The 26,981-nt window shown below is 37.1% G+C and overlaps 1 protein-coding gene across 4 annotated transcripts in view; it reads right to left on the bottom strand.

Annotated features, from left to right (window-relative positions):
* Positions 1-26,981, bottom strand: part of PSMD1 (proteasome 26S subunit, non-ATPase 1) — a 93,625-nt gene that overhangs the window by 14,211 nt on the left and 52,433 nt on the right. For all 4 annotated transcript variants that reach the window (XM_045198071.3, XM_071220742.1, XM_024563723.3 and 1 more), the window contains 4 exons: positions 16,685-16,799; positions 13,339-13,455; positions 5,621-5,723; positions 391-560 (listed from right to left, as the gene is read on the bottom strand). In XM_045198071.3, coding sequence (XP_045054006.2) covers positions 391-560; positions 5,621-5,723; positions 13,339-13,455; positions 16,685-16,799 — 505 coding nt within the window. The remainder of the gene's footprint in view (positions 1-390; positions 561-5,620; positions 5,724-13,338; positions 13,456-16,684; positions 16,800-26,981) is intronic.

Raw genomic sequence — 26,981 nt, 5'->3', positions numbered from 1 at the left:
AGTTTAGGCCCTCTCTCTTCCTTGCCCAGATTGTTGCAATAGCATTGTAACAGATTTCCACTATACCCAAATGATGTTTCTAGAATTCAAACTCCATCATATTATCTACCTACATGAAATCCTTCAGCAGCTCCCAAAGCCTTTTCATATTTTATATTTTGTCTCTTCTCTTACCATTCCCTCTGAATTGGTTTACTAAGGCTACAAAGTTATTAAGAAGACTTGATTTTTAAAACTTCCACTCAATAAGGTGATAACTCAGTTTGAAGGGGAAATACTTTATTGATGGATGCTAATTCATTTTTAAAATTTCATGAAAACATTCTTGAGTGGATGGTGAACAGAATATGGTGAGGAAGATGCACTATAAAACAGGTCTCAGAAGCATACCTTTAAGTCCTTGTTAAGGCCAATGACACAGGTAGGGGTATAAGCCAATGATAGGAAGTGTGAAAGAGGAAACCAGAACCAGAACTGGGTGAAGACAAGGACGCCAACCACAGAAGGCATATGGGTGTGCCCAGTTCTGGACTGCAAGGAGATTGTGACATTATGACCACCTGTAGAAAAAGAGGGAGACCATGAACATGAATCCAACAGGGCAATAATAATTAAGATTTTTAAGTACTGCACTATGGAAGCATATGGTGATTATTTGAAGAGTATAGTTCATAAAATCTAATATGGAGTTGCTGGAATTAGTTAGCCTTTGAGCGATCTAGGGTCTCCAAAACTGGAAGTGCTGTATTTTAACTGGACTCAGGATAAATCTACCTTTCCATAGAGGGAGGCATTTTTCAGAAACTAAGCTTGAAGGGCATCAAAACTGCATGTGCTAAATTAAATATTAATCTGTATTATACACTGGCTATTAATGTACTAATAAAAAGTAAAGACCCTGGCCAAGTGGCTCAGTTGGCTGGAGCACTATCCTGATGCGCCAAGGCTGTGGATCCAATCCCCTGTCAGGGCATGTACTGGAAGCAACCGATGAATGCATAAATGGGTGGAACAACAAATTGATGTTTCTCTCTCTCTCCCCCCCCTCCAACCAATAACTAAAAGTTTTAAAACAATATTAAAAAGTAAAATTTTAACACACATCATCTTTGCAAGCAATAGCAAAGAGGCGAGCAGTAGATAATGTTTGTTTAGTTTTACTTTTCCTGCTTTAGTCATGTCTAAATGCAGGCAGCTCCAACATTAACTAGCTTTGTGATGCTGGACAAAATCACTTTCCCTCTATCTTTTTTTATTTGTTGATTTTAGAGAGAGAGAAAAAAGGAAGCGGGGAGGTGTGGGACAAATGTCCCACAAGTTCTTTCGAAAGTGGGGGGAAGAGAGAAAGAGAGAGAGATAGAGAGAAATGCTGCTTTGTTGTTTCACTTTTTCATGTAGGTATTCATCGGTGGTTTGTTGTATGTGCCCTGACTGAGGATCAAACCTGAAACCTTGATATACCGGGATGATGCTCCAACCAACTGAGCTACCTGGCCAGGGTCCACTTTCTCTCTAAACGTCTTTTCCTCCATTAACAACAAAATGAGGGTTTAAACTCCAGTACTAGAACTAAAGCATTACCACTAACCAAAGAAATTTTTAATTTTCCATTCTCGATTCAATTGAGAAAAAAATTTTTTTTGAGAAGGCATGATACCTAAGCAAATGAAATCACAGCTAATTCTAGTTAATCAGAAGTTTGGGCTGTAGAGAGGGTAAGTGGCTTGAAACCTGACCTGTTCAGCTACCTACTGCCATGTCCTCTAGACTATCCCTTGAAGGAATACAAAGAAAGTTTGAAAGCTAGTGCACAAGAGCTAAGATCCAAGCATCAGTTAGACAGCTGGATCTTTATTTGGCTTTGTAACACTGAGATTCTAGGAAGCTATTAGGGGTTGCAAATGGGAATGCCTTTAGGAACCAGTCAGGTAAACAAATGAGAAAACCTGCACTGGCAGCAGTAAGGATTGAAGCAAACTGGAAAGTTCAGGTCCTATTTAAAGAGGCCATGTTACTGGGGGTATAAATCTAGGGTCACCAGGTAGTTTTTTTTGTTTTTGTTTTTTTAAAATAGACTTGAATCTGGATTTTATCCAAAATTTTGCAAACTCTGCTACGCAAACAAAACAAAATGTGTTTAAGTCAGATTTGGCCCATGGGTTGCCATGTTATAGCCTCTGGTCTTTCTGGTAGCATTGTTAATGCTGAACCCCAGAACTCTGAGACACAAATCATTTAGTTCATATAATATAGCCTATAAAAATGGGACTTGTCACCCTGGCTGGTGTGGCTCATTGCCCGCCTGGGAACCAACAGGTCACTGGTTCGATTCCTGGTCAGAGCATCATGTTGGGTTGTGGGACAGGTCCCCAACTGACGTTTCTCTCCCTCTATTTCTTCCTCCCTCCCCCTCTCTCTAAAAATTAATAAAGAAAAAATATTTTTTTAAAGGGACTTGTCTGTGCCTAGTCACCAACCTAATTTGAATTCTAATTCTGGATCCTGTGGCTCACATTTTACTTCTCTTAATCTCAGTATCTCACAGATGCCTTCACAGTTTGTTTGGAGTCAGGAAGTGAGTACTAACTTTGCTAAACCAAAAAGCATTTAAAGTTTTTGTGAGAGTCAGGGTTCTTCTCTCCAACCAAATAATCTACATTTTCTTAATACTCCACCACAGATATTTAAGATTTTATCTGGGAAAAAAAATCAGGTATACTTTAATTTTGTTTTCCAACAGGAATGATTTATATACATTTATTGTCTGCTGCACTCTTCCCTACTCTAACCACCAAATTCACCAAATGCTTACTATAGCGTGAGAATTTTGAACAAATTACCTCCCCCCCCAAAAAATCCCAAGGAGCCTCCAGTCGAGAGAAAAAGACAGAACTTGGATAATTAAAACAAGGCATAAAAGTATTATGAAAGATGTACTAAACCTGGGTACTACTGGGAACATAGAGCTGAGCATGATACTTAACTCAGGGTGAGGGCTGGGTGGGATGGTAGAAGAGGGAGGAAAGGCTTTGTAGAGAATGTGGTATTTATCTAACTATTGAAGTTAAATTTCATTTTCTTTAGACTTAGAAACTAAACTAGCTTCTTGTTCTAACAGTCTGAGATTTACTATAAAAGGGAAAGTTTATCCTATTAATAGTGTTTACACAGTTCTAGAAACTTCATTTGTAAACCTTAATTTTGTTTTTTTTCCTGAAGAGACCAAATCATTGAGTGAGTTCTAATAACTCCACTCATTCCTTTGAAGTGGTCCTCTCCAGGCTTTCTCTATTACCACTGTCTTCCGAGAGACAGACTGCAGAGCACACATTTTTCTAATGCAGCTGCAGCACAGTTTTGGAGGATAGGATAGGATAGTAACAAAGTAAAAAGGGATAAGAGAATAGCTTTATGCTCGTAACAGCAAACACGACAGTACAGACTTTTATGTATTAAACATTAAAATACCAAAGGCAAAAACCATTATAAATAAAAAAAGAAATAGAGCAGGAGCATCATACTTGATCTGTTCATGACAAATCAAATAGACACAAAAAAGTGGCAGGAGAGGGACTAGAAAGGAGGGGAAAACAGGGAGAGGACTTCTAGTAAAGATAGCAGAATAAAGCTAATATATAGAATTATCCTCGTCCAATGCTTACAAAACAAATACAGTAAAAACTTGCAAACACTGTAGTTTACTGAATGAACAAGTATAGAGCTATAGTCTAAAACCACGAACTTCAAAAAGTGGCAGCTAGAAGAAAAAAAAGGTTGTAGAATAGTAAAATGTTACTCCTTAATCTTATTTAAAAACTGATTATCAAAAGTAGCCAATCTGAAAAGGTTACATACTGCATAATTCCAATTATATAACATTTTGGAAAAGGAAAAACTAAAACTATAGAGATAGTAAAAAGATGGCAGTTGCCAGGGGATTGTGGGGAATCAGGGGAGAAGGGATGAAAAAGTGGAGCACGGAGAATTTTTAGGGCAGTGAAACTATTCTGTACGATGCTATCATGGTGGATACATGGTGTTTTGCATTTGTCAAAACCCACAGAGAGTGACAGATAAAATCCAGCCGATTAAGTGCGAAACCTTAGTACAGACACTCAGGGAAAAGCAGCAGCAATTAAAAATGGTGGTGAGTACTTAATCCATTTAAATACAAAACTAGGCCTAAACTGTGAGACCTATATAACTTCACAAGAGAATGTAAACGTTATATACCATGTAAAAACAATAAAAATATTGGAATAGTGAGGAGGGAGAAATAATGGCCTATCAATGTCTGTGTTGTTTATACATGGGAGAGAATTAATACCATCAAAAATTGAAATGGTTTACCTCTATCTAAAGTATCTATGGAATGTTATTTTCCTTGTTTAAATTCAGCTGCATGAAACTGTCTTTAAATTAAAAAAGAAAAAACCAAATCGTAGTTAACACTAAAATTTAAGCAGAAAACTCTCAACTTCTTGGAAAAGTAAAACAAAAAAACTCTCACTAGACATATATTAACAGAGAAGAATATTTGCCTCAAAAACTTAAAAGGAAAGAAAAAGCAAATAAAAGGTTTAAGCAAAAATAAAGAATTTAGAGAAAAAAGAATAGCATCAATGCGTAAAAGAAAATCTCTAGCAAATCTAGTCAAGAAAACAAATCAGAGAGTAATTAAAAAGAGACTTTTAAGGGAGATTATCAAAATTATAAAACAAGGACAATGGAAAACTTGATATGGTTAAACATACACTCAGCAAGTAGAAAACCAAAAATGATTTAACAAACAAAAACACCTTAAGAAAAATATATTTTCCCAATCTCCTTCATTAAAAATTATATACACACATTTGTAGTTGATCAAGAAAGAAAGACTGGCATAAACATGGCTAACAGTGTTTTTATGAAAAGAAATACAGATGGCTAATAAATTTGAGGAAATGTTTATCTGATAATGGAACTACCATGAAAATCTTGAGATATTATTCTTCATCTTTTGATTAGCAAAGATTAATTAAAAATTATATTCTACATGGCTAAGGTACAATAAGAAACGGAATCACATACTGTAAAATGAAACAGGTGTGCTCATTCTCTTATGCCCTACTGAGATGTCACCAATAACGACAGTTAAAGAACACGTCCGATGAACCCCAAGTCCATTCTGTAGCAGGGAAGTGTGAGTTCAGGCGCCTGATGGCATAGTGTGCTATGCATTTATTAGGCAAATACTGCAAGTATCTTAAATTTTTCAATGTCAACTTGTTTACTGATACATACTAAGAGAATTCAAAAATAAAATCAGGCAATACTGAGCACTTTGCCAAGTGAAAGACACTGTTCTAATTTACATGTATTTTTACATGTATTACATGTATTTTAAATTCTCACAACACTACGAGGTAGGCCTGACAAGACAAGAGAACAGACACAGAGAGAGGAAATGACTTCTCAAAGTTACACAGCCAGCACTGGAAGGCACTGGGATTCAAACCCTCAGAGCAGGCACTCTACTGAATTATTCATACGAACTGCAGGCACCAATTTTTCTCCAGCAATAATTTACCCCAGACTCCATCTCTACCACGTCATACAGTTAACATTTAAAAACATTTACCTGCATCCAGTATTCCCTGGGCCAGAATAGCGCCAAACTTGGCCATGACATCATCATGTTTATCGTTGATGACTTTGGAATACAGTTGTCTGAACTGATTCACCTGAAGGAACAAGAAAAAGAATTACAGACTAACTATTCATTTGCTGTGTCATTTTAGAGCAGAGAAAATAGGTTGCTCAATTGGCAATGAAACTTGAGTTCTGAATTCACAACATTCAAAGAGAGGGATATGGACCATATTTGAAAGCAACACAGTTCCATGCTGAAATCATGGTGTTATGATTTTTCTGGTGTGGGAGCACCAGTTTGGTCTTCAGCCCTCACTCCACAGAGGATGATTCAGGCTCAAAGGAATGCTGAATACAATTTCATATGGCATCAGTTAGTCAGCAGGCTTAAACAGCTCAAGGGAACAGTAAGGCTTTATTGCCCTGTGAATTACAGCTCTTCTGCTTACCATCAACCTTACAGACTTCTTAATAGCATGGTCCTTCAGGTCTACCTTAAAGTAAAACTACCCTTGAGTGAAGTTGTGTGAGGTATATTTTGGATTAAGTGTATGTAGTAAAAATTTATTATGCATACACATTAATTTTTGAGGACATGTCACAATAATTACTCCTAATGAAAAGGAACATACTCAAATCAAACATGTGCTGACTCATTTAGGATGGGATTACTGGTAATTTTTGTTTGCTTCTTTATTCTTTTCTTCATTTTCTAAAACATATATATTTATATGAGGTCTGTCCAGAAAGTATATTGCCACATACCATGAAAATAGAGACATTTATTAAAGAAGATATAAGATACAAGAAACACTGTACAGAGGACAATGATGCCTCAGTCCCCTTCAAAGTAGGCACCTTTAGACCTCACACAGTTTTCCCAATCACCATCAGCTGCCCTGCCATATTTTCCTGAATCTCATCAACAGTCTGAAATCTCTTCCCTTTCCAAGGTGATTTTAGTTTTGGGAAAAGCCAGAAGTCACAGGGCACCAAATCTAGGCTGGTAACGGGGCTGAGTCACCTGGGTGATTTGATATTTTGCCAAAAAGCTCTGCACAAGAAGTAATACACGAGCAGGCAAGTTGTCATGATGAAGCTGCCAGTCACCAGTTGCCTATACCTGTGGCCTTCTGAATCATCCGAATAGTTTCTGAAGAGGAATGTTCAAGCTTAATGCAAAACTAGATGCAGATTTGTTGCTCTATTCACTCAATCTTTTTTAATGTGATGGCCACACAGTACACATACACATGCTCACTCAATGGCATCTACTGCCCTCACTGACTAGTACAGTGAAGTTGTCACTGTTCATGCATGTGCATTCCAGTCCACTCTCCTGGGCTGCCAGGTTACACTGAGGTCACCACACAAACCATTCTCGTTATATTAACAACGGCTGGACTTTATTCTGGACAGACCACGCACGTGCGCGCCCGTGTGTGTGTGTATGAATATATATGAGAAATGTAATGAAATGTATAAGAGGCATTTTATAGTTCAGTAAACATGGCTATCTTACCATCAGAGGCAGAATGCTACCAGTCTTCCCATTACCTCTGCAACCTAAATGCTGCTACCAAAATTATATTCTTTAAATACGGTTGTAATTTTTATTCACAGGCAGCAACAGAATTTCACGGAAAAACAATGAACTAACTGCCACTACCCAGCATGTAAGCATTAGTAAGCTACTCACTTCTCTAGGTCTTTTTCTAACTATAAACCCAACATGATTAGATCATCAAAAAATCCCCTTCTTGTTTTAATAATCCTAAGTCAAATTCCTTTGATTCTGAACTTATTTTAGAAGAACACTTACATTTCCTTATATAGGATGGAAATTTTATGGTGTAAAGGTACAAAATATTTCAAGAACTTACAAAAAGGAACACTGGACAAAGCACTGTATGTACAGTACTTTAAATATAAAATTGTACCCAAAAACAATAGGAAAACATCCAATGAAATAGAAAGATGGATTAAAAAAAACAATGCAAACATATAATGGGCTTATCTAATTAATATTAAGTGTACTACTTTAAAAAGCTAGTTTTTAATTATTGAAATTTTCCTTCGCATTTTACTACTTATGTAGCAGTACTTTAATTCTCATGAATTTTCATAAAGAATTATTATTTTTGTAGGTTACGACAGTATCTTAAATTTGGAAGTTAACTTCAAGATTATCTGGTGCACCATCTCTATTTGACAAACGTGAAATCTGAAGTAAGATGGGTGAAACGACAGGCTTCCTTGCCATCACAAACAACTCAATGCAATCATGGCCATGGTTATGATTTTCTGAGTCAACTTCATGGTTACGAACAGTATGCCCCTCACATAAAATAAACTAGAATTTGCAGGAGAAAATCATATTAACTTCCCAATTTATATTATGATAATAATCTCATAGAAGAAACAATTAAATTTTAGGCAACTCTGTGATCCATGCATTCTGTTGCATGATTATCTAAAATCTACCTTCTCCAAATTCATGCATTTTATTTTCCAAATTTTATTTATTTATTCTTAATAAGAGAGAGAGGAAGGGAGGGAGAAAAAGAGGGAGAGAAACATCAGTATGTGGTTGCCTCCTGGGTGCCCTCAACTGGGGACCTGGCCTGCAACCCAGGCACGTGCCCTGGCTGGGAATCGAACTGGTGACCTTTTGGTTTGCAGACTGACACTCAATCCACTGAGCCACACCAGCCAGGGATGCACTTACAAAATTTCTTTGTGACTAGTTCCCAAATCTCTTTCTTCAGTCTGAATCTTTTGCTATGCTCTCATCTTACGTCCAATGGCCTTGCTATCATCTCAAATTCAACATGCCTAAAATGAAAATTCTTTATTCTTCTTTCAAGATATTTCTGTAAATGCTTTCATGATTTCCCAATTATCAATAGCCCAATTAATGTTTTTAGCTTCTTTCTCAATTTTATTAGTATTATATGCTCACAGCCCTTCCTTTACATTACCACTGACACTGTTAGAATCTAAGTCCCTCTCTTAAGGCAATAGTATGGTAATATAGATTACTATTTATAGATGCGGTATGCTATAAAATATCACCATCTGATAGTAAAATTTCACGCTCATAGTTTCACTTTATAAAAGCTCACACATGGGCTGCCGAGACCAAGATGGCAGGAGACTCGCTGCCTCCTTCAGGAATGTTTGGGCCAAAGAGCTGGTGGTGGTTGTGTCCTTCACCATCAGGGGCCTCCCTGTAATTCTGCCTTCAGCCTCTACACCAAGTATGCTGCCATGATCACCCAGGTCACACCCTACAACTACTCAGTGTCCGCCCAAGATGATGGGAATATGCCCAGTGTGACCTAGCCACCCAAGATCCCCAGGGTCCAAGCTTGAAGTGGGCTGAAGAAACTGTGAATAGCTCCCTTGACTGGGAGGAGGTCCCCTCCCCTGTGGCCCTCAATAAATATGTGAAAACCGAAAATAAGTTCACACATTCTCTTCAGAAATATTTCTAGGTTACCTTGATAGCTCACAAAAGCCTAAACCACTCATACTGGGATTTATTTTAGAACCTCAAAAAATTTATCAAGCTTGACCAAATAATCCTACTTCAAAAAAGGGTACCTGCTCAGTGGTGGGAGCAGCTTTCCTGTAGCTGACCTCAGGACCGATGATAGTAGGCCAGGGGAACACCAGATCTATTCTTACAGTGATATTTTTATCTGATTCTACAGATGATACTACACACATTCAAATAATTACTAAAGGCAGATTTCATATAAAAATAAAAACAAAAGATAGATCCTTCATAAAGAGTATAGTAGGGATCTTGAGAGAAAATAGCTCCAAGGACCTATTCTAGTTAATGTCCAAAGGGCATTATTCCAGTTAAATGGTTCTAAGCCTCTGGTCTAAAAGCTTTCTAAATTGAGTTTTTAATCACCTAGGGGTGTACACATGTTGCTGGGTCTATGTCTGTGACAGTGAGTGAGCAAATAAACTGGCAGAAGAAAAGCAAAGATGAACTGAGTTCCTTAAACTAAGCTCACACTGTGTAGAGCTAAGTGTCAACACGGCATTCTGTAAAAGGATGTGATCTGTCGTGATTACATAAAGACATTCCCTTTGGAAATTTCCACTGTACATCTCACAAAATATCTGAGAAATATCCTGTTTTGATTCTTTTGAGGATGGGGCAATAGTTTTGATGAAATTAACACTTGATCTTTGATTTTGAGGTGTTTCCATTTTACTTCATGGACTTGTTTACAACCCTGTAACTAGGACTCTGTAGCCTTTAGAATTTCACTTCAAACTTGTTAACAGCTTTTTCTTTTCAGCAAAATGTTCATACCACCACAAAAGAATGTTAATATTGTCTTATTAGCAATTATCAGATAAAAGAGAGATGGTAGAGATTATAGTCCACAAAACTCTTTATCACATGCTTAATAGCAGCAAACGACAGAACTTTAAGAATTCATGAGCTAAGCACAATGTCACTCTAAGGGACAGTGTTTCCTTTTTTATACTGTCATCCAGTTTTGCTTTTGTAGTCAGTGGGGATACACACTTCACTTTCTCCACTGAGTTTGTATTAGTGGCAAGGCTGTACCGGCTGTAACTGTACTTCAGTATTCTTAATACCTAAGATTCTGATACAACCTGAAGATGGAAGTGTGCACCACGTATTCACATCAGCTAAGACTTGATTCAACAATATTTTATAGAATTATTAAAAAATACTAATTATTTAAACTGCTGTATTTTACTTTCTCTAAATATAAAAAGAAATTATTTATTAGAATAAATAGTTGAATGTTTTCTCAAACTATACAGTCTACCCTACCCCATCCGTATTCCAAAGACACTGCCATTGTTGGTACAGAGCTTATGATTATAAAATCAATGAAATCCTACAGCAGAGATGGGAAGATCGTAAAACATTATCTTGTTCACAAAACAAATAATGTGAAACTGACAGGTGAGGTCAAAGTGAATAAATATCTATAAGTTACCATTAGGAAAGATACATTCCATGGCCTAAACTTCCTTCTTTAATGACACTGTCATTAGAAGATCAAAAGCAAAAATAAAATATGTGAAAGCTACTTATAATCTAACTGCTATATTTAAAACTGCTATACTTTCCTGGTTTCTACCAGGAAAAAAAATGAGGTGTCTGAAAAATGTTTGTTTCACAAGACAATAATTAAGACAGGATGAGAAGACTGATTCTATCTTTGCAACAGTATGATTTTTGGAAGTCTTAAAATGATTTTGACAAAGAAAAAGCAGCACTGAATAAAGGAAACAAAAATGATAGCAACTGCTTAGAAATTGAAATCTATTAAATAAAGTTCTAGAAAATGAGAATGAATAATCAATGAGTTCTAGAAATTTTTTTTTAATATATTTATTGATTATGCTATTACAGTTGTCCCATTTCCCCCCCCCAACTCCACTCCATCCTGCCCACCCCCCTCCCTCCCACATTCCCCCCCTATAGTTCATGTCCATGGGTCATACTTATAAGTTCTTTGGCTTCTACACTTCCTACACTATTTTTACCCTCCCCCTGTCTATTTTCCACCTATCATCTATGCTACTTATTCTCTGTACCTTCCCCCCCTCCCCCTCCTACTCCCTTAATGACAACCCTCATATTCTAGTTGTTTGCCTAGTTTGCTCTTGTTTTTGTTTTATGTGTGGCCGTTAATAACTGTGAGTTTGCTGTCATTTTTACTGTTCCTATTTTTGATCTTCTTTTTCTTAGGTAACTCCCTTTAACATTTCATATAATAAGGGCTTGGTGATGATGAACTTCTTTAACTTGACCTTATCTGAGAAGCACTTTATCTTCCCTTCCATTCTAAGTGATAGCTTTGCTGGATACAGTAATCTTGGATGTAGGTCCTTGCGTTTAATCTTGGGTAATGTAATTATGATGTGCCTTGGTGTGTTCCTCCTTGGGTCCAGCTTCTTTGGGACTCTCTGAGCTTCCTGGACTTCCCGGAAGTCTATTTCCTTTGCCAGATTAGGGAAGTTCTCCTTCATTATTTGTTCAAATAAGTTTTCAATTTTTTGTTCTTCCTCTTCTCCTTCTGGCACCCCTATAATTCGGATGTTGGAACGTTTCAAGGCATCCGGGAGGTTCCTAAGCCTCTCCTCATTTTTCCAAGTTCTTGTTTCTTCATTCTTTTCTGGTTGGATGTTTGTTTCTTCCTTCTGGTCCATACCATTGATTTGAGTCCCAGTTTCCTTCTCATCACTATTGGTTCCCTGTACATTTTCTTTTGTTTCTCTTGGCATAGGCTTCATTTTTTCATCTGTTTTTCGAATAGATTCAACCAAGTCTGTGAGCATATTGATAACCAGTGCTTTGAACTGTGCATCTGATAGGTTGGCTATCTCTTCCTCGCTTAGTTGTATTTTTTCTGGAGCTTTGAAGTGTTCTGTCATTTGGGCCATTTTTTTTTTTTTTTTGTCTTGGCGCGTCTGTTACTTTAAGGGGCGGAGCCTTAGGTGTTCACCAGGGCGGGGTAATGCTGGTCGCAGCGCTGTGACACAGTCTGGATGAATGTTTATGTTCTATTTCCTTGGTGTTGGTCCCCCTTGCTGTTCGATTCTCTGTCAGTTCTGGTTGTGCGAGGAGGCGCAGTGTGTCTACCTACGCCGCCATCTTGGTTCTCCCTGAGTTCTAGAAATTTTTCTCTTCTACCCACCACTGTACCAAATCAATGTACTTTGCTGACAAAGAAGAAGCTGTACTTCTGCGTGATGGGGCAGATGACAGTATGCCAATTTTTTCCCCCTGTTGTCAATACAGACTTAATACGAGGCTGTTAATTGCCCTAATTTTAAGTTAAGAATGAAAAGATCTCAGATTACTGTACAAACTATCGCACCTACGTAATATATATCAAACATGGTGATTTTTAGTATATGTAAATAACATGCATTTTCTGTTTCTCAACAAAATGGGCTTCAGAAGGACCACTTGGGGAGCTTAATATGATCAGCAGTCACTGTGCACTGACAGTAAGAGGCATCAGCTATCGAGTGAGGCAGAGTGAGGCACGAGCAGAGAGAAAAGATGGGTGAAAGAAGAAGGGGGAGGGGAGGAAGGCAGAGAGGGAAAGAGGAAGAGAGAGACAAAGGAGTAGGCTAAGCTGCACCCAGAGCCTATTACACCCCCACCTACAAGAAGGGTAAAATACATATGAGTGTTCCTTTGGCAGATGTGGACCAAGAGGAAAAGAAAAATGTCCTGGGGCCACTTAAAACCCCACCCAGGAGATCACCCAAGAGGGCAACGACATTCTAACAGAGAATCTGGAGGTAGTCATTTGCAAACTGAGACTGAAGGATGGGTCAGAAAAGTCATGGGCCGCTCTGTATCAGAAGAACAAGGTACCTCACTGAATAAATTTTAAAAGGACAGTAGGAGGCAAAAATTAAAGTTAGTTTTTATGATTTCATCAACTTATGAGTTCTAATTTTTCAAGTACAGTTATACAGCTGAATCAACAAAGTGACCAGAAATCTGTAAAAAATGCACTTAAAGAGTATTATATATTTTAAATTTTCCCATTCTCCTACCTCTTTAATTTCTATGAGTTCTATGTTCATCATATGTGAGGTAAAAATGTCCTCAAAAGAAGATAAGTTACTAAAGAAAAGCGTGAACCACCTCTATTCTAGAGATCGGTTCTGCCTGCTCACCTTTGGACAAGTGATTTCAGTCTGCTGGATCATGATGAGTGCTGAAGCTATGAGAGCACCTTGCCTCACATAGTTCACAGGGTCATTTGTCATTGGTTCTAGCAAATTAATTGCTTCCTGAAAATATTAAAGAACAAAACAAAACACAAACCCTTAAATAAAGTTGATATAGCTGGGTTTTCAAATTATTTATTGTCATTCTAAGTCAATACTTTCATCTGACATTGTAATAACAAATTAATTTAAAACTAACTAGGTGCAATAGTTCAGAACTTAGTATGCTTTAAGTTTCAATATAATTGATGGTGTGAAAAGCTTGTAGAACATGGGTACACCTGTCTTGAAGTAAAAGAGGTCAAAAAGAAAGAGAAAATGAGATTAGTTTGATAAGCACCTATTATTTTCCAGGCAGAGTGGTACTTTATATATGTTATCCTGTATAATCCTCTTAATCCTAAAAATAAAACATAAACAAAACAATAGCAACACAAAATAATCTTTATGAACAAAGAAACTGAGTGTTAGAAAGGTTAAGTAATTTTCCCAAAGTCACAGAAGCAGCAAATTTAGGTCAGTTTGACTCCAAAACCTGAATTAAGTATCCAACTTCCTTCAAATACCAGGGTATGGTAATGTCCTAGATAATTTTTAACAATTTTATTTATTATTTATTTTATGTCCTAGGTGATTTTATAAAACTAAATTGAAACAAACAAGAACAAAGATAAACTGCCCCCCCCAAAGATTCTACTTGCTAGAATAGTAAAACAAATCAAATCAAATAGTACAGAATTAACTTCACAGTTACACTTAAAATGACCATAAGTAATGGGATTTCTCCAACATCATGTCCTTCAGAATGGGGTCAGTGCTGTGAAAAAAGGATTCCTTGATTAAGTAAGTGAGAGGTCCTGCACACTATATATTACCTCCTCTTGTAGATTCAAATGTATATAGCATATCAAAGGCTCTAGAATGTACAAAAGCTCCCGGAAACCTCACTAAAGAAACTGCTGGAACTTTAGTTTTTCCTAGCTTTTGTCCATGGTATCTGACCAAGAACTCTTTTGCCCATAATTTATAACGATTCCCTGCAGAACATTAACAATGTGGATTTACAGTCATATGCTGCTTACCGCTGGGATAGGCTCTGAGAAATGAAGAGTTAGGGGATTTTGTCGTTGTGCGAGCATCACGGAGTGCATTTACATAAACCTAGGCGGTACAGCCTGCTGTTGTAATTGTATGTGTGTACTTTTATATGACTGGCAGTGCAGTAGGTTTGTTTACACCAGCATCACGAACACATGAGTAACGCGGTGGTGCACTAACCAATGTTACCATGGTTACAACACTACTAGGTGATAGGAATTTTCCAGCTCCATTAAAATCTTTTTAAAAAATCTTCACTCAAAGACTTATTGATTTTAGAGAAAGAGGAGGTGTGGGGGGAGAGACAGAGACAGAGAGAGACAAACATCAATGTGAGAGACAAGCACTGATCAGTTGCCTTCCATATGTGCCCTAACAGGGGATCACACCCGCAATCTAGCTATGACCGTGTTCTGATCGGGAATCCAACCTGTAACCTTTTGGTGGAAGAGACAACACTCTAACCAACTGAGCCACTGGCCAGGGCCATTATAATCTTATGGGACCCAAACATCACTATGTGGTGTGTGACTGAATTTATTTGTTTTTAAAAATCAAAGCTATTAACAGATATTACAATACCAGCTAAGTGTTTTCTTTCTCCCTACTTTATTAAAAAATGTAATGGTATTGTGCAGGGGACTAAGTTTTTCAAACATTACTCATATAGTTAATATTTCTTATGAAATAGTCATGATAAAAATACAACCAAATTTCCAATTTACAAGTTAAAAGACACTAACTTGGCCTTTGAGGTATGTGATATGACATCAAAGAGATATTTTAGAATAAACAGATGATTCAAGTTTTTTATGAAACAAAAATAATCAAAGCATCAAACTACAGATAGGTATTGATATGAAGATTATACAAACTATCTTAGAAATAAAGCAGACTTATTTAGTATGAGTAATAATAAGTTTTCATTGAATTAACTTGTAAGATGCTGTGTCTCAAAGAACATTTGCTCCTAGATATTAAGTTTAGAATAATCTGGAGAGGAAAGAAAATCTAATTTACATATAACTTATGAGGCCTGACATAAATGTCTACTAAAAACCTGAAGGGGGAAACACTTGCTAAAACATCCAACTATGTGAAGGCCAATTTCTATAAATTGCATTTTATATACCCAAAGACATTTCTAGTAAAAGTGAAGAAACATTCTCATGTAAGAATTTCTCACCCAAAAGAAATGAAGACATTTAAAAAATAAAACTCAGTAAGGGCAGATACCATGTCCAACTTGTTCACCATCAAATCCTTAAATGATATTCCCTCCATCAGTCGTCTGACAAATATTTACTGAAGTCTACTATGTGCCAGGTCTGACTTCAGATTCTAGCAGTGGACACACTGTTCCCAGGGACTTTACATTTCAGTGGAGAGCAGACAGACAGCATATAAAACAGCTGTAAAAATATGGCAAGGAGTGATAAGTACTACGAAGAAAAACAATACAGGGTAAGGAGACAGAATGAAAATATTGGATAAATTTTTACACAATTTCTGCTACATGTAATAAAAATGTCTATTTTAATTCCTAGCTTCAGTTATGTTTTATGAATCAAAAATGCTTGTTATTTAAGCAATAGGGCATTTCTTTATGAATCTCATGATGAATTATGTTTTCAAATCATCGACCTGCCTAACCCAATGCCTCGTCACTTTTGAGGGCTCATTAACAGATATTATGTTACCTATTAAGTTTGTGAGGATAAAACAGGAAAATAGCAGTTAAAATGATTTGCTTAAAACCAAACCAAACCAAACCAAACCAAACCAAAGGAATCAAACTGACTTGATTTTGGTGGCCTCAGATGAGAACCTTGATATCTACAATACTAATTCTGCAAACTAAACATGTAAAATAACCACGTAAAGTGACCAGAAATAGCTCTTTAAAGAAAAAAAAATACTTTATCTTCTTTTAAAAAAGAAATCAGTGCTTAAAAAAAAGTCAAAAGCATTTTTTTTTCATTATAGCCACCCACATAATGTGATAGTTTGTTCTTAAAAGGCTTTGCGCCATCCAGCAAAGTAAAGTAAGGAAGTTCTGGGAAGCTCTGTGAGGCAAGTTAAGTCTCAGAGATCACACCATGCCTGTATTTTTACAGCTGTTACATAAACTTTTCTGTGAAGGAAAACAGTCTGGTGCCGGGAAAGAATTGATCCCACGGGCCCTGGGCTTTACCTTGTTTCCTGTACCAGCACAGCAGATACCCAGGGCCATGGCAGCTCCATAGCGCACGTGCGGATTGTAACTCTCTGACAATAATGAAACGACGCTGGGGCACTGTTCAGGGGTCCTGATAAGAAACAGAGAAAGTGAAGACAGTGTTATACGTAACACATTTTAAGTCAAGATGAGAGAATTTTAACCAATTTTTAAAAAATCCTCATCTGAGGACATGTTTATTGATTTGAGAGAGAGGGGGAGGGAGGGAGAAAAGGAGAGAAACACCAATGTGAGAGAAACACTGATCGGTTGCCTCCCTCATGTGCCCTGACCTGGAACAGAACCTGCAACCTAGGAATGGGCCCTGACTTGGAATCGAACCTGCAACCTTTTGGTTTGGGCACCAAGTTTTTTAAAGTTATGGGAAACAACAGCTATAATTAATAATTAACAGAAATTACAGAATTAAACATCTACAGAATTCTAATTATTGACAGTAGAAATCTGTCTTCAATATTCAGAGAATAAATACAAAGAAAGACAATGTATCAGTGATTCCTCAACCATAGTTCTGTCTTAGAGAATTACGGTCACTCCCTTGCGCCTCCTCCATAGTTGGGAATAACCACGGTGATGAGGGGTACACACTGCTCTATATCCATTCTTAGGTTTCCTGCTCACTCTGTGTTTTGTTTCAGAAGACAAAAGTCATCTATAGACACGCTAGGATATTTCCAAAGCTGCATGAAAGATTTAAATCTCCCTGCATTACTCTCGTTGAATATTAAACTGATAAATTAGCCTTGGTAAGCATAAAATTCTCATTTTTTTGTCTTCAGCAATAACTTTGGTGTTGAAATATAATTTTTATAAAAAAATAATTTATAAAAATAATTTTATTTTATTTTAGTAAAAGACAAGGGGAGACAAACTAAATTTATATTTAGAGACTCACCCAACATGTATTTTCTACTAGGTTCAAGGCCTAATGGTTAACCACTAGAAAAAATATCAAGACCTTCACTGTTCCCCTTCCCCCTTAAGTTTATAATTCAGCTAAATAATCAAAAGAAGGTAGAGTTAATAAGTACCTGTGAGTGTTACTTCATAAGGGCTGAGTGTCTTTTAATTTTATGTGCTTTGAAGTTCCCAGTAGGGAGACCACGTATAGGTCTAGGGAAGGCCTGCTTTAAAAAAATAAAACACACACTGGAATAGGTAACTAAGTTCTGATTTGTAGTTTCAATAAAATTTCTTGGCTTGTAGCTAATAGTCATCTTACCAATGTTAGTATTTGTGCAAACCTTCCACAGAGCAGGAATTGTGCGAGGGCATATGCACAAGTCACTGCCACATCACTGGCCCATGAACTGCACATATGAATTCCGTTCTTTAAGCTTACTGGCTATTAACTACTGTTTCTTTATTGAGTATTTTTTGCAACCTCAATGTTAAATGATACTAATAAAACAGAAAACTTTCAAGAATATGGTGTCTTTTTTCTAATTTATCTTCACCAGAGGTGCAAAAGTATAGCAATATATATATGTAGGCAGAAGCACAGTTCTAAGCACATGGAGTCCATCGCTGTGGGAAGTCCTTTGGTAGAATTATAAATTTGTAATTCATTAGGCAAGTGACACATACTAACACAATGACACAGGAATTAAGAATATACACCTCCCCACCTTTAACTCCCTGGTATTCCCTACCAACAACAGATTCCAAATAATCTGAGAAGCATCCTAAATTTCAAAGTACTGACTGAATGTCATTAACTACATACACCACGAACAACTCCACCTACATACCCAATTCCATACAGAATAAGAGGAATAAAGAGCACGTCTCCCCTATATTGCTTCTCCCACCATGATCATTCATATGCACCCAGGAACTCAAATCATTTTATTCCCTCACTCCCCACATCTAACCTGCTACCAAGTCAAGTGGAACCTGTAAAACGTGTTTGTTTCCATTGCCTGTTTCAAAACCCAATCACCTCTCACTGGAAATAATACAGTGATTCCTTAAATTATCCTTTTGCCTCTTTTGTCTTCAGTCTTTTGTGGTAGAGAGAACATGGGCTTAGAATTAAAGACCTGGATACCAATTCTAGTGCAGCCATTTATTAAGAGAGTGGCGATCACTAAATCTCTCTAAGTTTTCATTGTTCTATCCATAAAATGATACTTGCTCTACTTTGTGCTGGGAGGGTTGGTGGGCTGGTATAGTATAATACTATACTATAACCACTGAAATCTAGATGCATAACCAGCAACTGTCTTTGGGTCAGAACTAGGAATTTGGCTACTAGTATGCTATAGTTTGGACTCTTATTTTTATTCAGGGTCCTGACCTCCAGATTTTTTCACTGATCTTTTAGGGAGCTAATGGCACATAGAATACTTACCCCCTTGCCTCTAAGCAAGTGCAGAGTATTCTAGGGAAAACGGACTCACAGCAAAGAGCTTATCCTAAATGTATCTTAAAACTTCATTTATTTCATAATCCCCACTTGTTAAAAAAATATACTTAGAACAGGGCATTCATAATTTCATGAGACTTAGAAAAAATTTTGTCTGGGAACATAAACATTGGGAATTTAATGCAGAGCTTTACCTAGTCGATTACCATGAAGACTAAACTAGGTTATGAGGGCTATAAACTCAAAAGCACATAAAATTCTTGTAAGTTTCTCAGTTGAAAAACAGCTCCAACTCTGACACATTCTTTTGGAAAGTGTTAAGACAAGGAATGACACATTCTTTAATAAATTAGCTTAGATATTCAATCTCAAGAGTACAGTAAAACTGTAATATTCTTTGTTTACCTCAATTTTTCAGCAGGTAGCTCTAAAAGGACAAAAGAATCTTTCTAAGTAAAGACAGTAATGGAAATATTTACTGAAAGCAAAACTGCACATTAATCTTTATCCAAACATAAACATGTGTATAGTGCGTGTATATGTAAAAAAATTTAAAGTAACAGTTAATAAATGAATAAATGATAAATTATATCATCACCATTTTGCAAGCTGGAATAAACTAATGGACCTCAGCATAATTATCAATGACTGCTAACTTCATAAAATGAGAAACAACTAGACCTTATGTGTACTGCCAGTCCTACCCCTCCAGAGAGAGGAGAGAAGAGAGAAAAATTGAACCAACTACCAATTTACAGAAAATACAGAAGACCAAACACACATTATAGTATATACAGGGATGCAATCAGCAAATTCCACATAGTGTGGGAAAGCTGACAGCAATAATGATCTTGTTTCTTCAACAAACTGCAAGGAGGGTAATAAAGAGAGAGGCAATGTAAGGCAAGCGATGGGGAGATACCTACAAATTAAAAGAAAACACACCAAATATTTAATTCCATTTGCCTTTCTTTCAGTCATTTCAGATGATTCTGATACTCCTTAAATCTTAGCTTTCCTATATAAACATTTATCTTGGATAATATCATAAAAGAATTCCTATAGTTTGTTATAATATTCTTGGATTAGCACTTAAACATTTGTTAAATAAGCATTTAAATGACTAATCCCTGATCATCAATAAAAGCTCATCTCTGCATCACCATAAACATATTTAGAAAAATAAATGTCTAAAAATGGTTAAGCCACAGGAAAAACAATGGATTTTGTTTATTGGGTGGGGAGAGGTAGAGAGCAAAAAATCTAATACCTGGGAAAACATTTTATTAGCACAGAATGTGTTAAATATGAGTTAAGTTTTTTCTAAATACTTATCACATTTTGATATGTTGAATTTAAAAGTATATTTATTCAGATAATTACAAGTGTGCTAGCTGGATTTGTTTTTAACAATGGAGCTACATATTGTGGAAATTCAGGCAACTTTTCCTATTCTCTTCTGTTTTTTGGCTAGTTTATTAAAAATAAAGTGAATACTGCCCTGGCTAGTGTGGCTCTGTGGATTGAATGCCGGCAGGCCTGTGAATCAAAGGATTGGTGGCTCCATTCCCAGTCTAGGGCACATGCCTGGGTTGCAGGCCAGGTTCCCGGTAGGGGGTGTGAGAGAGGCAACCACACATTGATGTTTCTCTCCCTCTCTTACCCTCCTTAAAAATAAATAAACAAAATCTTTTAAAAAAGTGAATACCATTACAGGTTAAAAGGTAGGGATATACTTTTTAAAATTGTTTTCATCACAATATAAAAGAGATGCGTAAAATATCCATTATCAGGAAAATAAGAGAAGAAAACAGTTTCCCAAACATACTTTTCTTCCAGGAAACTCTATATCCTAAGCTATACTTATTTGTAGTTTTTTACTTTATTAGTTCAGTTTAGTATTTATTGAATATCTACTACATATAAAAATACCACAAGAAAAACAAAATCACATAGATCCTGCCCTAAACTTTACAAATTTTGTCCTACCTTCAATATTTCCTCTTAAAAAAAATCATCTTACTGGACTTTAGAAAACTAAAAAAATTAGTATAGTTTTGGAGAAGCTTTGGTATATTGATAAACAGATTAATTTCTTCCTGTCAGATAAAATGGGGGGGGGGGGAGCATCTCAAAGAGGAATGTAGATCCCTAAGATTTGCACAAAGAAATTGCTATTTCACCATAAAAAACATGGCTCTTAAAAATCTCTGATAGGCCTGGGCCAGGTAGCTCGGTTGGTTAGAGCGTCATCCCAATACACCTAGGTTGTGATTTTAATCTCTGGTCAGGACACATATAAGAATCAACTAATGAATGTATAAATAAATGAAAAAACAAATTGATGTTTCTCTACCCCCCCTTTAAAATCAATAATAAAAAAAAAATCTCAGACAGCATTTCTGGACAGAGAAATCTATAATATTCAAAGTTATAAGCAGTGAGTATTTAAAAAAAAATCCTCACTTGAGGGCATACTCACTGATTTTAGAGAGAGGGGAAGGGAGGGAGAGAGAGAGGGGGAGAGAAACATGGGATTGGTTCCCCTTTGCACACGTCCAGACTGAACTGAACCTGCAACCTATCCACGTGCCCTGACTGGGAATCTAGTCTGCGACCTTTTGGTTTATGGGACGACACTCCAATCAACTGAGCCACACAGGCCAGGGATATCGTCAGTGTCTTTGGCTTCTGCTACATACCTTACACTGTTCCACGTATGGCAGGGGGAATTGAGAAGCCCCTCCTCCTCAAGCCTGGTCACAGTGGAGATACATGGGAAATACCCACAGGGAACCATGAGCTCAAGGGTTTTGGAACTGCTCATTCAGTCCTTAGGCTGGAAGTTGGCAGCAGTGGTCACAAAACCTATGCATTCTACCACCTAAGCCCTTACCTGGCTTATGGATGTTATATACACGTTTTTGGTTTATAGGTTCACTGGTTCTTCAGCCCATGACAAATAAAAAGGAGCTCTATCAATGGGCAGGGAAGAAAGGTTGGCGTTTAAACACTTCTGATAGCCTGGCTTAATGCTGGGCATTGTCTTAGACTTCAGAACAATGAGGTTGGTACTTTCAGTCCCTATTTTACAGGATTTACAGAATATACTGGTCGGGGACAGCCAAGAAAGGACAAAAGAAGTGACAGCCAGAGGTTGAGAGGGGCCAGAGAACCTTAACAGCAGGCACAGATCGGCCACCACTTTGTAACATGATGGTCCCTATCACAACCCTGAATGAAAAAGAGATTTGGGTTACAATGTTTATAATAATGCTTATAATGTTAAAAGAGAGCAGGAAGGTAGGTAAATAAAAATTTTGGTGCTAAAAAAGAGTTATAGCATTATTACCACGCATACCCCTCTCCCTTTAAATCAACAAACCAGTAAGTATAAGTGGATTGCCATCAACCTATAGATTATTAAAGGCATTTATTATTTCCTTGATTTTATAAAGATGAACACAAATATATTTCGATTCTCAGAAAATTTAATTCACTTTTGATACTTAAATAAGTGTTCCGATGATAAAAGTCCACTTCTAATAGCTGATTACAGGTGATTACGGAAAACTTGCAATGTTAGGAAATCTACACCAAAGACATTTGGGTCCTTTATGATCATAGATTATACTTCCAGGTATAAGAATTCTTTAATTAAAGGACATCATCAGTTCATGATATCACTTATACTATAGTTTCACTGATATTTTAAAAAATATCTTGTAGTTCTTGACAAAAGCAGATAAGCGGCTGTCTGGCAATAACCAGGCAATAACCTGACGAAAACTGTCAGAATAGCCCTTTACAGAACGATGGAATGTAGTCAAAAACTTAAAAACCACCAGGGGAAAGCTTAATGAAGAAACTTGCTGCTGCAGCGTTGTAAGAGAGTGCTATGATGTTTCCCACTGTCCGCCTACCCCTTCGGGTCCGCAGAGTGGCAGTGGCAGCGGAGATGGCAGCACAGATGGCAGTCTGTGTTCCAAGAGGGAGCAATAGCGCCTAGCCCCCTGAAGGACCAGTGAAATACCCTGCCTTTGTTTTATCCAATTTAAAGTACTCTCAGGGCTGGAGCAACTTCCCAGGTAACATCTGCTGAAAATGTTTAAAGGCAAAAATGCTGGCCAGAGCAGTCTGGGGCAAGGGATAGTAGTCAGGACAGGCTATAAACAGGCTGAAAAGTGTAGAAAATAAGAGTGTGGGAAAGGATAATTAAAGGCTGTCTTTAATAGCTCCCGTATATACCAGGGGAATTACAAAGACCACATGCATGCTCAGGATTGGACGCGCAGGCTCAGGAAAGGCCTGAGAAAACCCTAAACTTTCATCTCAGGCTCTGCACAAGCAAGGAGTAAAGGGAGAATGGTAAACGATTGGCTAAACATGGAAGTGCCCCAACAGAGAGCCAACTTGCAAAGACTGGGAGAGGTTTTTTCCCTCTTTCTTTTTTTCTTTTCTTGGCTCCAGACCTTTAAGGAAACTCTGAGAAAACACTAGCTGACCACTAAGCTAATGGAACATAGATAGAATGCAGGCTTTTAAAAACTACTGAAAGTACTAAACAACCTACAATCCACAATAAACAGCAAAACAAACCCTTGGAAGAAGAGAGAATCAGATTTCTTGAGTTGCTAAATTATAATACCCAAAATGTCCAGTTTTCAACAAAATAATTATGAGGCATGCAAAGAAATAAATACAGCCTATCCACAGGAAAAAGAGAAATTAATAGAACTGGTCCCTGAGGAAGCTCAGGTATTGAACTTAAATAAACTATCTCATATATACTCAAACAGCTAAAACAAAACAAAATAAAACAAAAAATACAATACAAAAAAAACACCATGGGAAAATAACTAAAGGAAACAGAACAATGTCTCACCAATTGAGAACACCAATAAAGAGGTAGAAACCAAAAAGAAATTTCTTATAAAAAGAAACCAAATAGGAATTCTGGAACTGAAAAGTACAATAAGTGAAATAAAAAATTCATGAAAGGGAGTTCAACAGCAGAAGTGATCAGGCAGAAGAAATAATCAAGTTAGGTTAATTGAGATTATCTAGTTCAAGGAGCAGGAAGAGAACAGAATGAAGAAAAATGAACAGGCTCTACGAGGCCCTTGGGACACCCTCAAGCATGCCAACATATGTGTAATGGGAGCCCCAGAGGGAGAAACGAGGGAGGGGCAGAAAGAACATCGGAAGAAACAATGGTCAAAACCTTTCCAAATTTTATTGAAAGAGCAGAAACTAACAAACTCCAAGTGGAATAAACATAGAGATCAGTGAACAAAGATGATGACACATTCTAGTAGGAGACAGAAAATAGTAAGTGATAAAGTAAGTAAAAAGGTGAAGCAGTACGGAGAACAAAAGTAGTAAATCAAGTAAGGGGTACTGGAAGAGCCAGGAGAGGGAGGGCATATGCAGCACTGATGGAGTAGTCAGGGTATGCTTCAATGACAAGGTGATACTGAAGCAAAGACAGAAAGGCAGCGAGGAAGCAAGCCAGCCCTGTGGCTATCTGGAGGAGGAGTGTATTAGGTAGAGCAGCGATTTTCAAGTGTGCCATAAGAACTTTTAAAACATGCAATTTCTGACTATTTAGTTGGGGGCACTGACCTCTTTTCCCTTAGTTGTCAAAAAAAGAGAAAAAAAATAACAACAGCCAACACAACAATAGCCGTTTGGTGTGAATGAATCAAGATTATACCTTTTTTTTTTGTCAGATTGGCAAAAAATATATTTTTGGTGTGCTGCAGAATTTTAGCAATTAGTTTACATGTGCCATGAGATGAAAAGTTAGAAAATTGCTGACAGAGAGGAACAATGCATGCAAAAGTCTCCTGGTGGAACAATGCTCGGCATGTTTGAGGAACAGCGAGGCAGTCAATGGTTCGAGTGTAGTAAAGAAGGCAAAGTAGTTGCAGGTAGGGCTGGATCATGCAGGGCTTTGCAGAAACTTTGGCTTTTACTATGAGTGAAATGAAGGGCCATCAGAGGATTCTGCGCAAAGAATAATATGATCTGACTTTTAAAAAAAGGGGTCATTTGGCTATCCTACTGAAAACAGAGGGCAAAGATAGAAGGAAGACCAGATAAGAGGCTACCTCAGAAATCCAGTCAAGATATGAGATGACTTGGATAAGGTGGTAGAAGTGAATGTGGGGGGGGGGGAGTTTGAATTTTTTATATATATATAAAATTTATGTAGAACCAACAAGATTTCCTGATGGATAAAATGTAGGATGCAAGAGAAAGACACTGGAAGGATGCAACTATGTTTAACTCAAATAAAGAAACAAATAGAGCAGATTTAGAACAAAAGAGCAGAAGTTCAGTTTTGAACATTTTGAGTTTGAGATTTTTTTTAGATATCTAATGGAAATTATGAGTAGGTCACTGAACGTAAGAGTCTGGAATTTGAAGGAAAGGTGCAGACTAGAGATACAAATTTGGAAATTACAGTACACAGATAGTAGAGCCACAAATGTGTATGAGATCACAAAGTACAGACAGGGGGAGAAGAGGTCCAGAACTGAGTCTCGAAGGAGCCGCAATGTTAAGACGTTGAGGAGATATAAGAGAACAAGTAAAGGAGACTAAGAAGGCACAGTCAGTGAGGCAGGAGAAAATCCAATAGAGTGTGGTCTAGTGGAAGCCAAGAGAAAAAACTATTGTAAGGAAGGGGAAATGATCAACTGGGTCAAAAGGTGCTGTGAAGTAGGCAGAGAAGGTTACATCAGCTCTTTTTATAAATGCAGGAGTTAAAACTCAGAGAAACTGGTTTGTCTGTGGTCTCTTAACCATTAGCTATGTTGCTGGCCTCATTTCATGACCACAGAGTAACAGCCATTAGCTTAGAAAAGGTCTTACAAGTTTCTTCAACAAGTGGATGGAAACCACACCAAAAGAGTGAATGGAGGAAGAAAACGAAGAGGGTAATGAAGTCAAGAAAGGACAGGAAACTGTGGGAACTCTGCCTATTAAGAGTCTAGGTAGAATAGGGTTTAGAAAAGATTCTGTAAGAAAAACAGAGAACGAGGATGGGGTGATTTTGAAGCCAAGAAAGATACAAGTTTTAAGGAGAAAAGCTTAGTCAGCAGTGCTGACTATTGCACAAAATCAGTAACTGGTGTTACTTAGTGACTTTCTCAGAGTTGTTTTAGTAGAATGTTGGGGATAACAATCTGATTGTAAGGGTTACAGACTTGGGTAGACAGGGATAGACAATTCTTTAAAAGAGTTTGATAATGAAGGCAAAAGACTTAAGGGATAAAGAAAGGTATTATTTTTCATTAATTGGAAATCAGAACATGTCTGCAACAAAGAAGTTATAGCTAAGAAACTGAATATTCAAGGCATGGATTCTAGAAGCAAAAAGGAAGATACCTTAATTCAGCAGGATTGCAAAGAATATAGTAGAGGTCATATCAAAAAATTAAGTGAAAGATAGTTTGGAAAGGAGGAATGACAATGTAATCACAAAGAACAGGGTGAATTAAAAATAAAGACATTTTGAGAAGAGAAGGTGAAATAAGATAGGGCTTTCTAATTGGTCTAAGTCTTTCATTAAAATAAAAGGTGAATTCAGTCTGACTGACTGAAGGAGTCTAAAGAGAATAGATTAAATTTGTAATAGCTATTCTTACAATTTCAGCTCTCTCACTGATCTTGTCAAAGAGAATGAACAAGAAAGGAATTTAAAAAAACAGAAAGAAAACCAAAAAATATTTGAGTGCACTGCAGGCCCTATTGAAGTGAGCTAGATTTAGCTCTACCATGTTTGTTTAATTGTCAATATGTTTATATCCCCACTAGATTATAAATTACTTAAGGGTAGAAAATGTTTATCTTGTTCATCACTTTATCTCCACAAGC

Source organism: Desmodus rotundus, chromosome 2, assembly GCF_022682495.2.
Source record: "Desmodus rotundus isolate HL8 chromosome 2, HLdesRot8A.1, whole genome shotgun sequence".
In the NCBI taxonomy this organism is placed as follows: domain Eukaryota; kingdom Metazoa; phylum Chordata; class Mammalia; order Chiroptera; family Phyllostomidae; genus Desmodus; species Desmodus rotundus.
The sequence above is the reverse complement of the archived record's forward strand: the minus strand, read 5'-3'. Positions and strand labels throughout refer to the sequence as shown.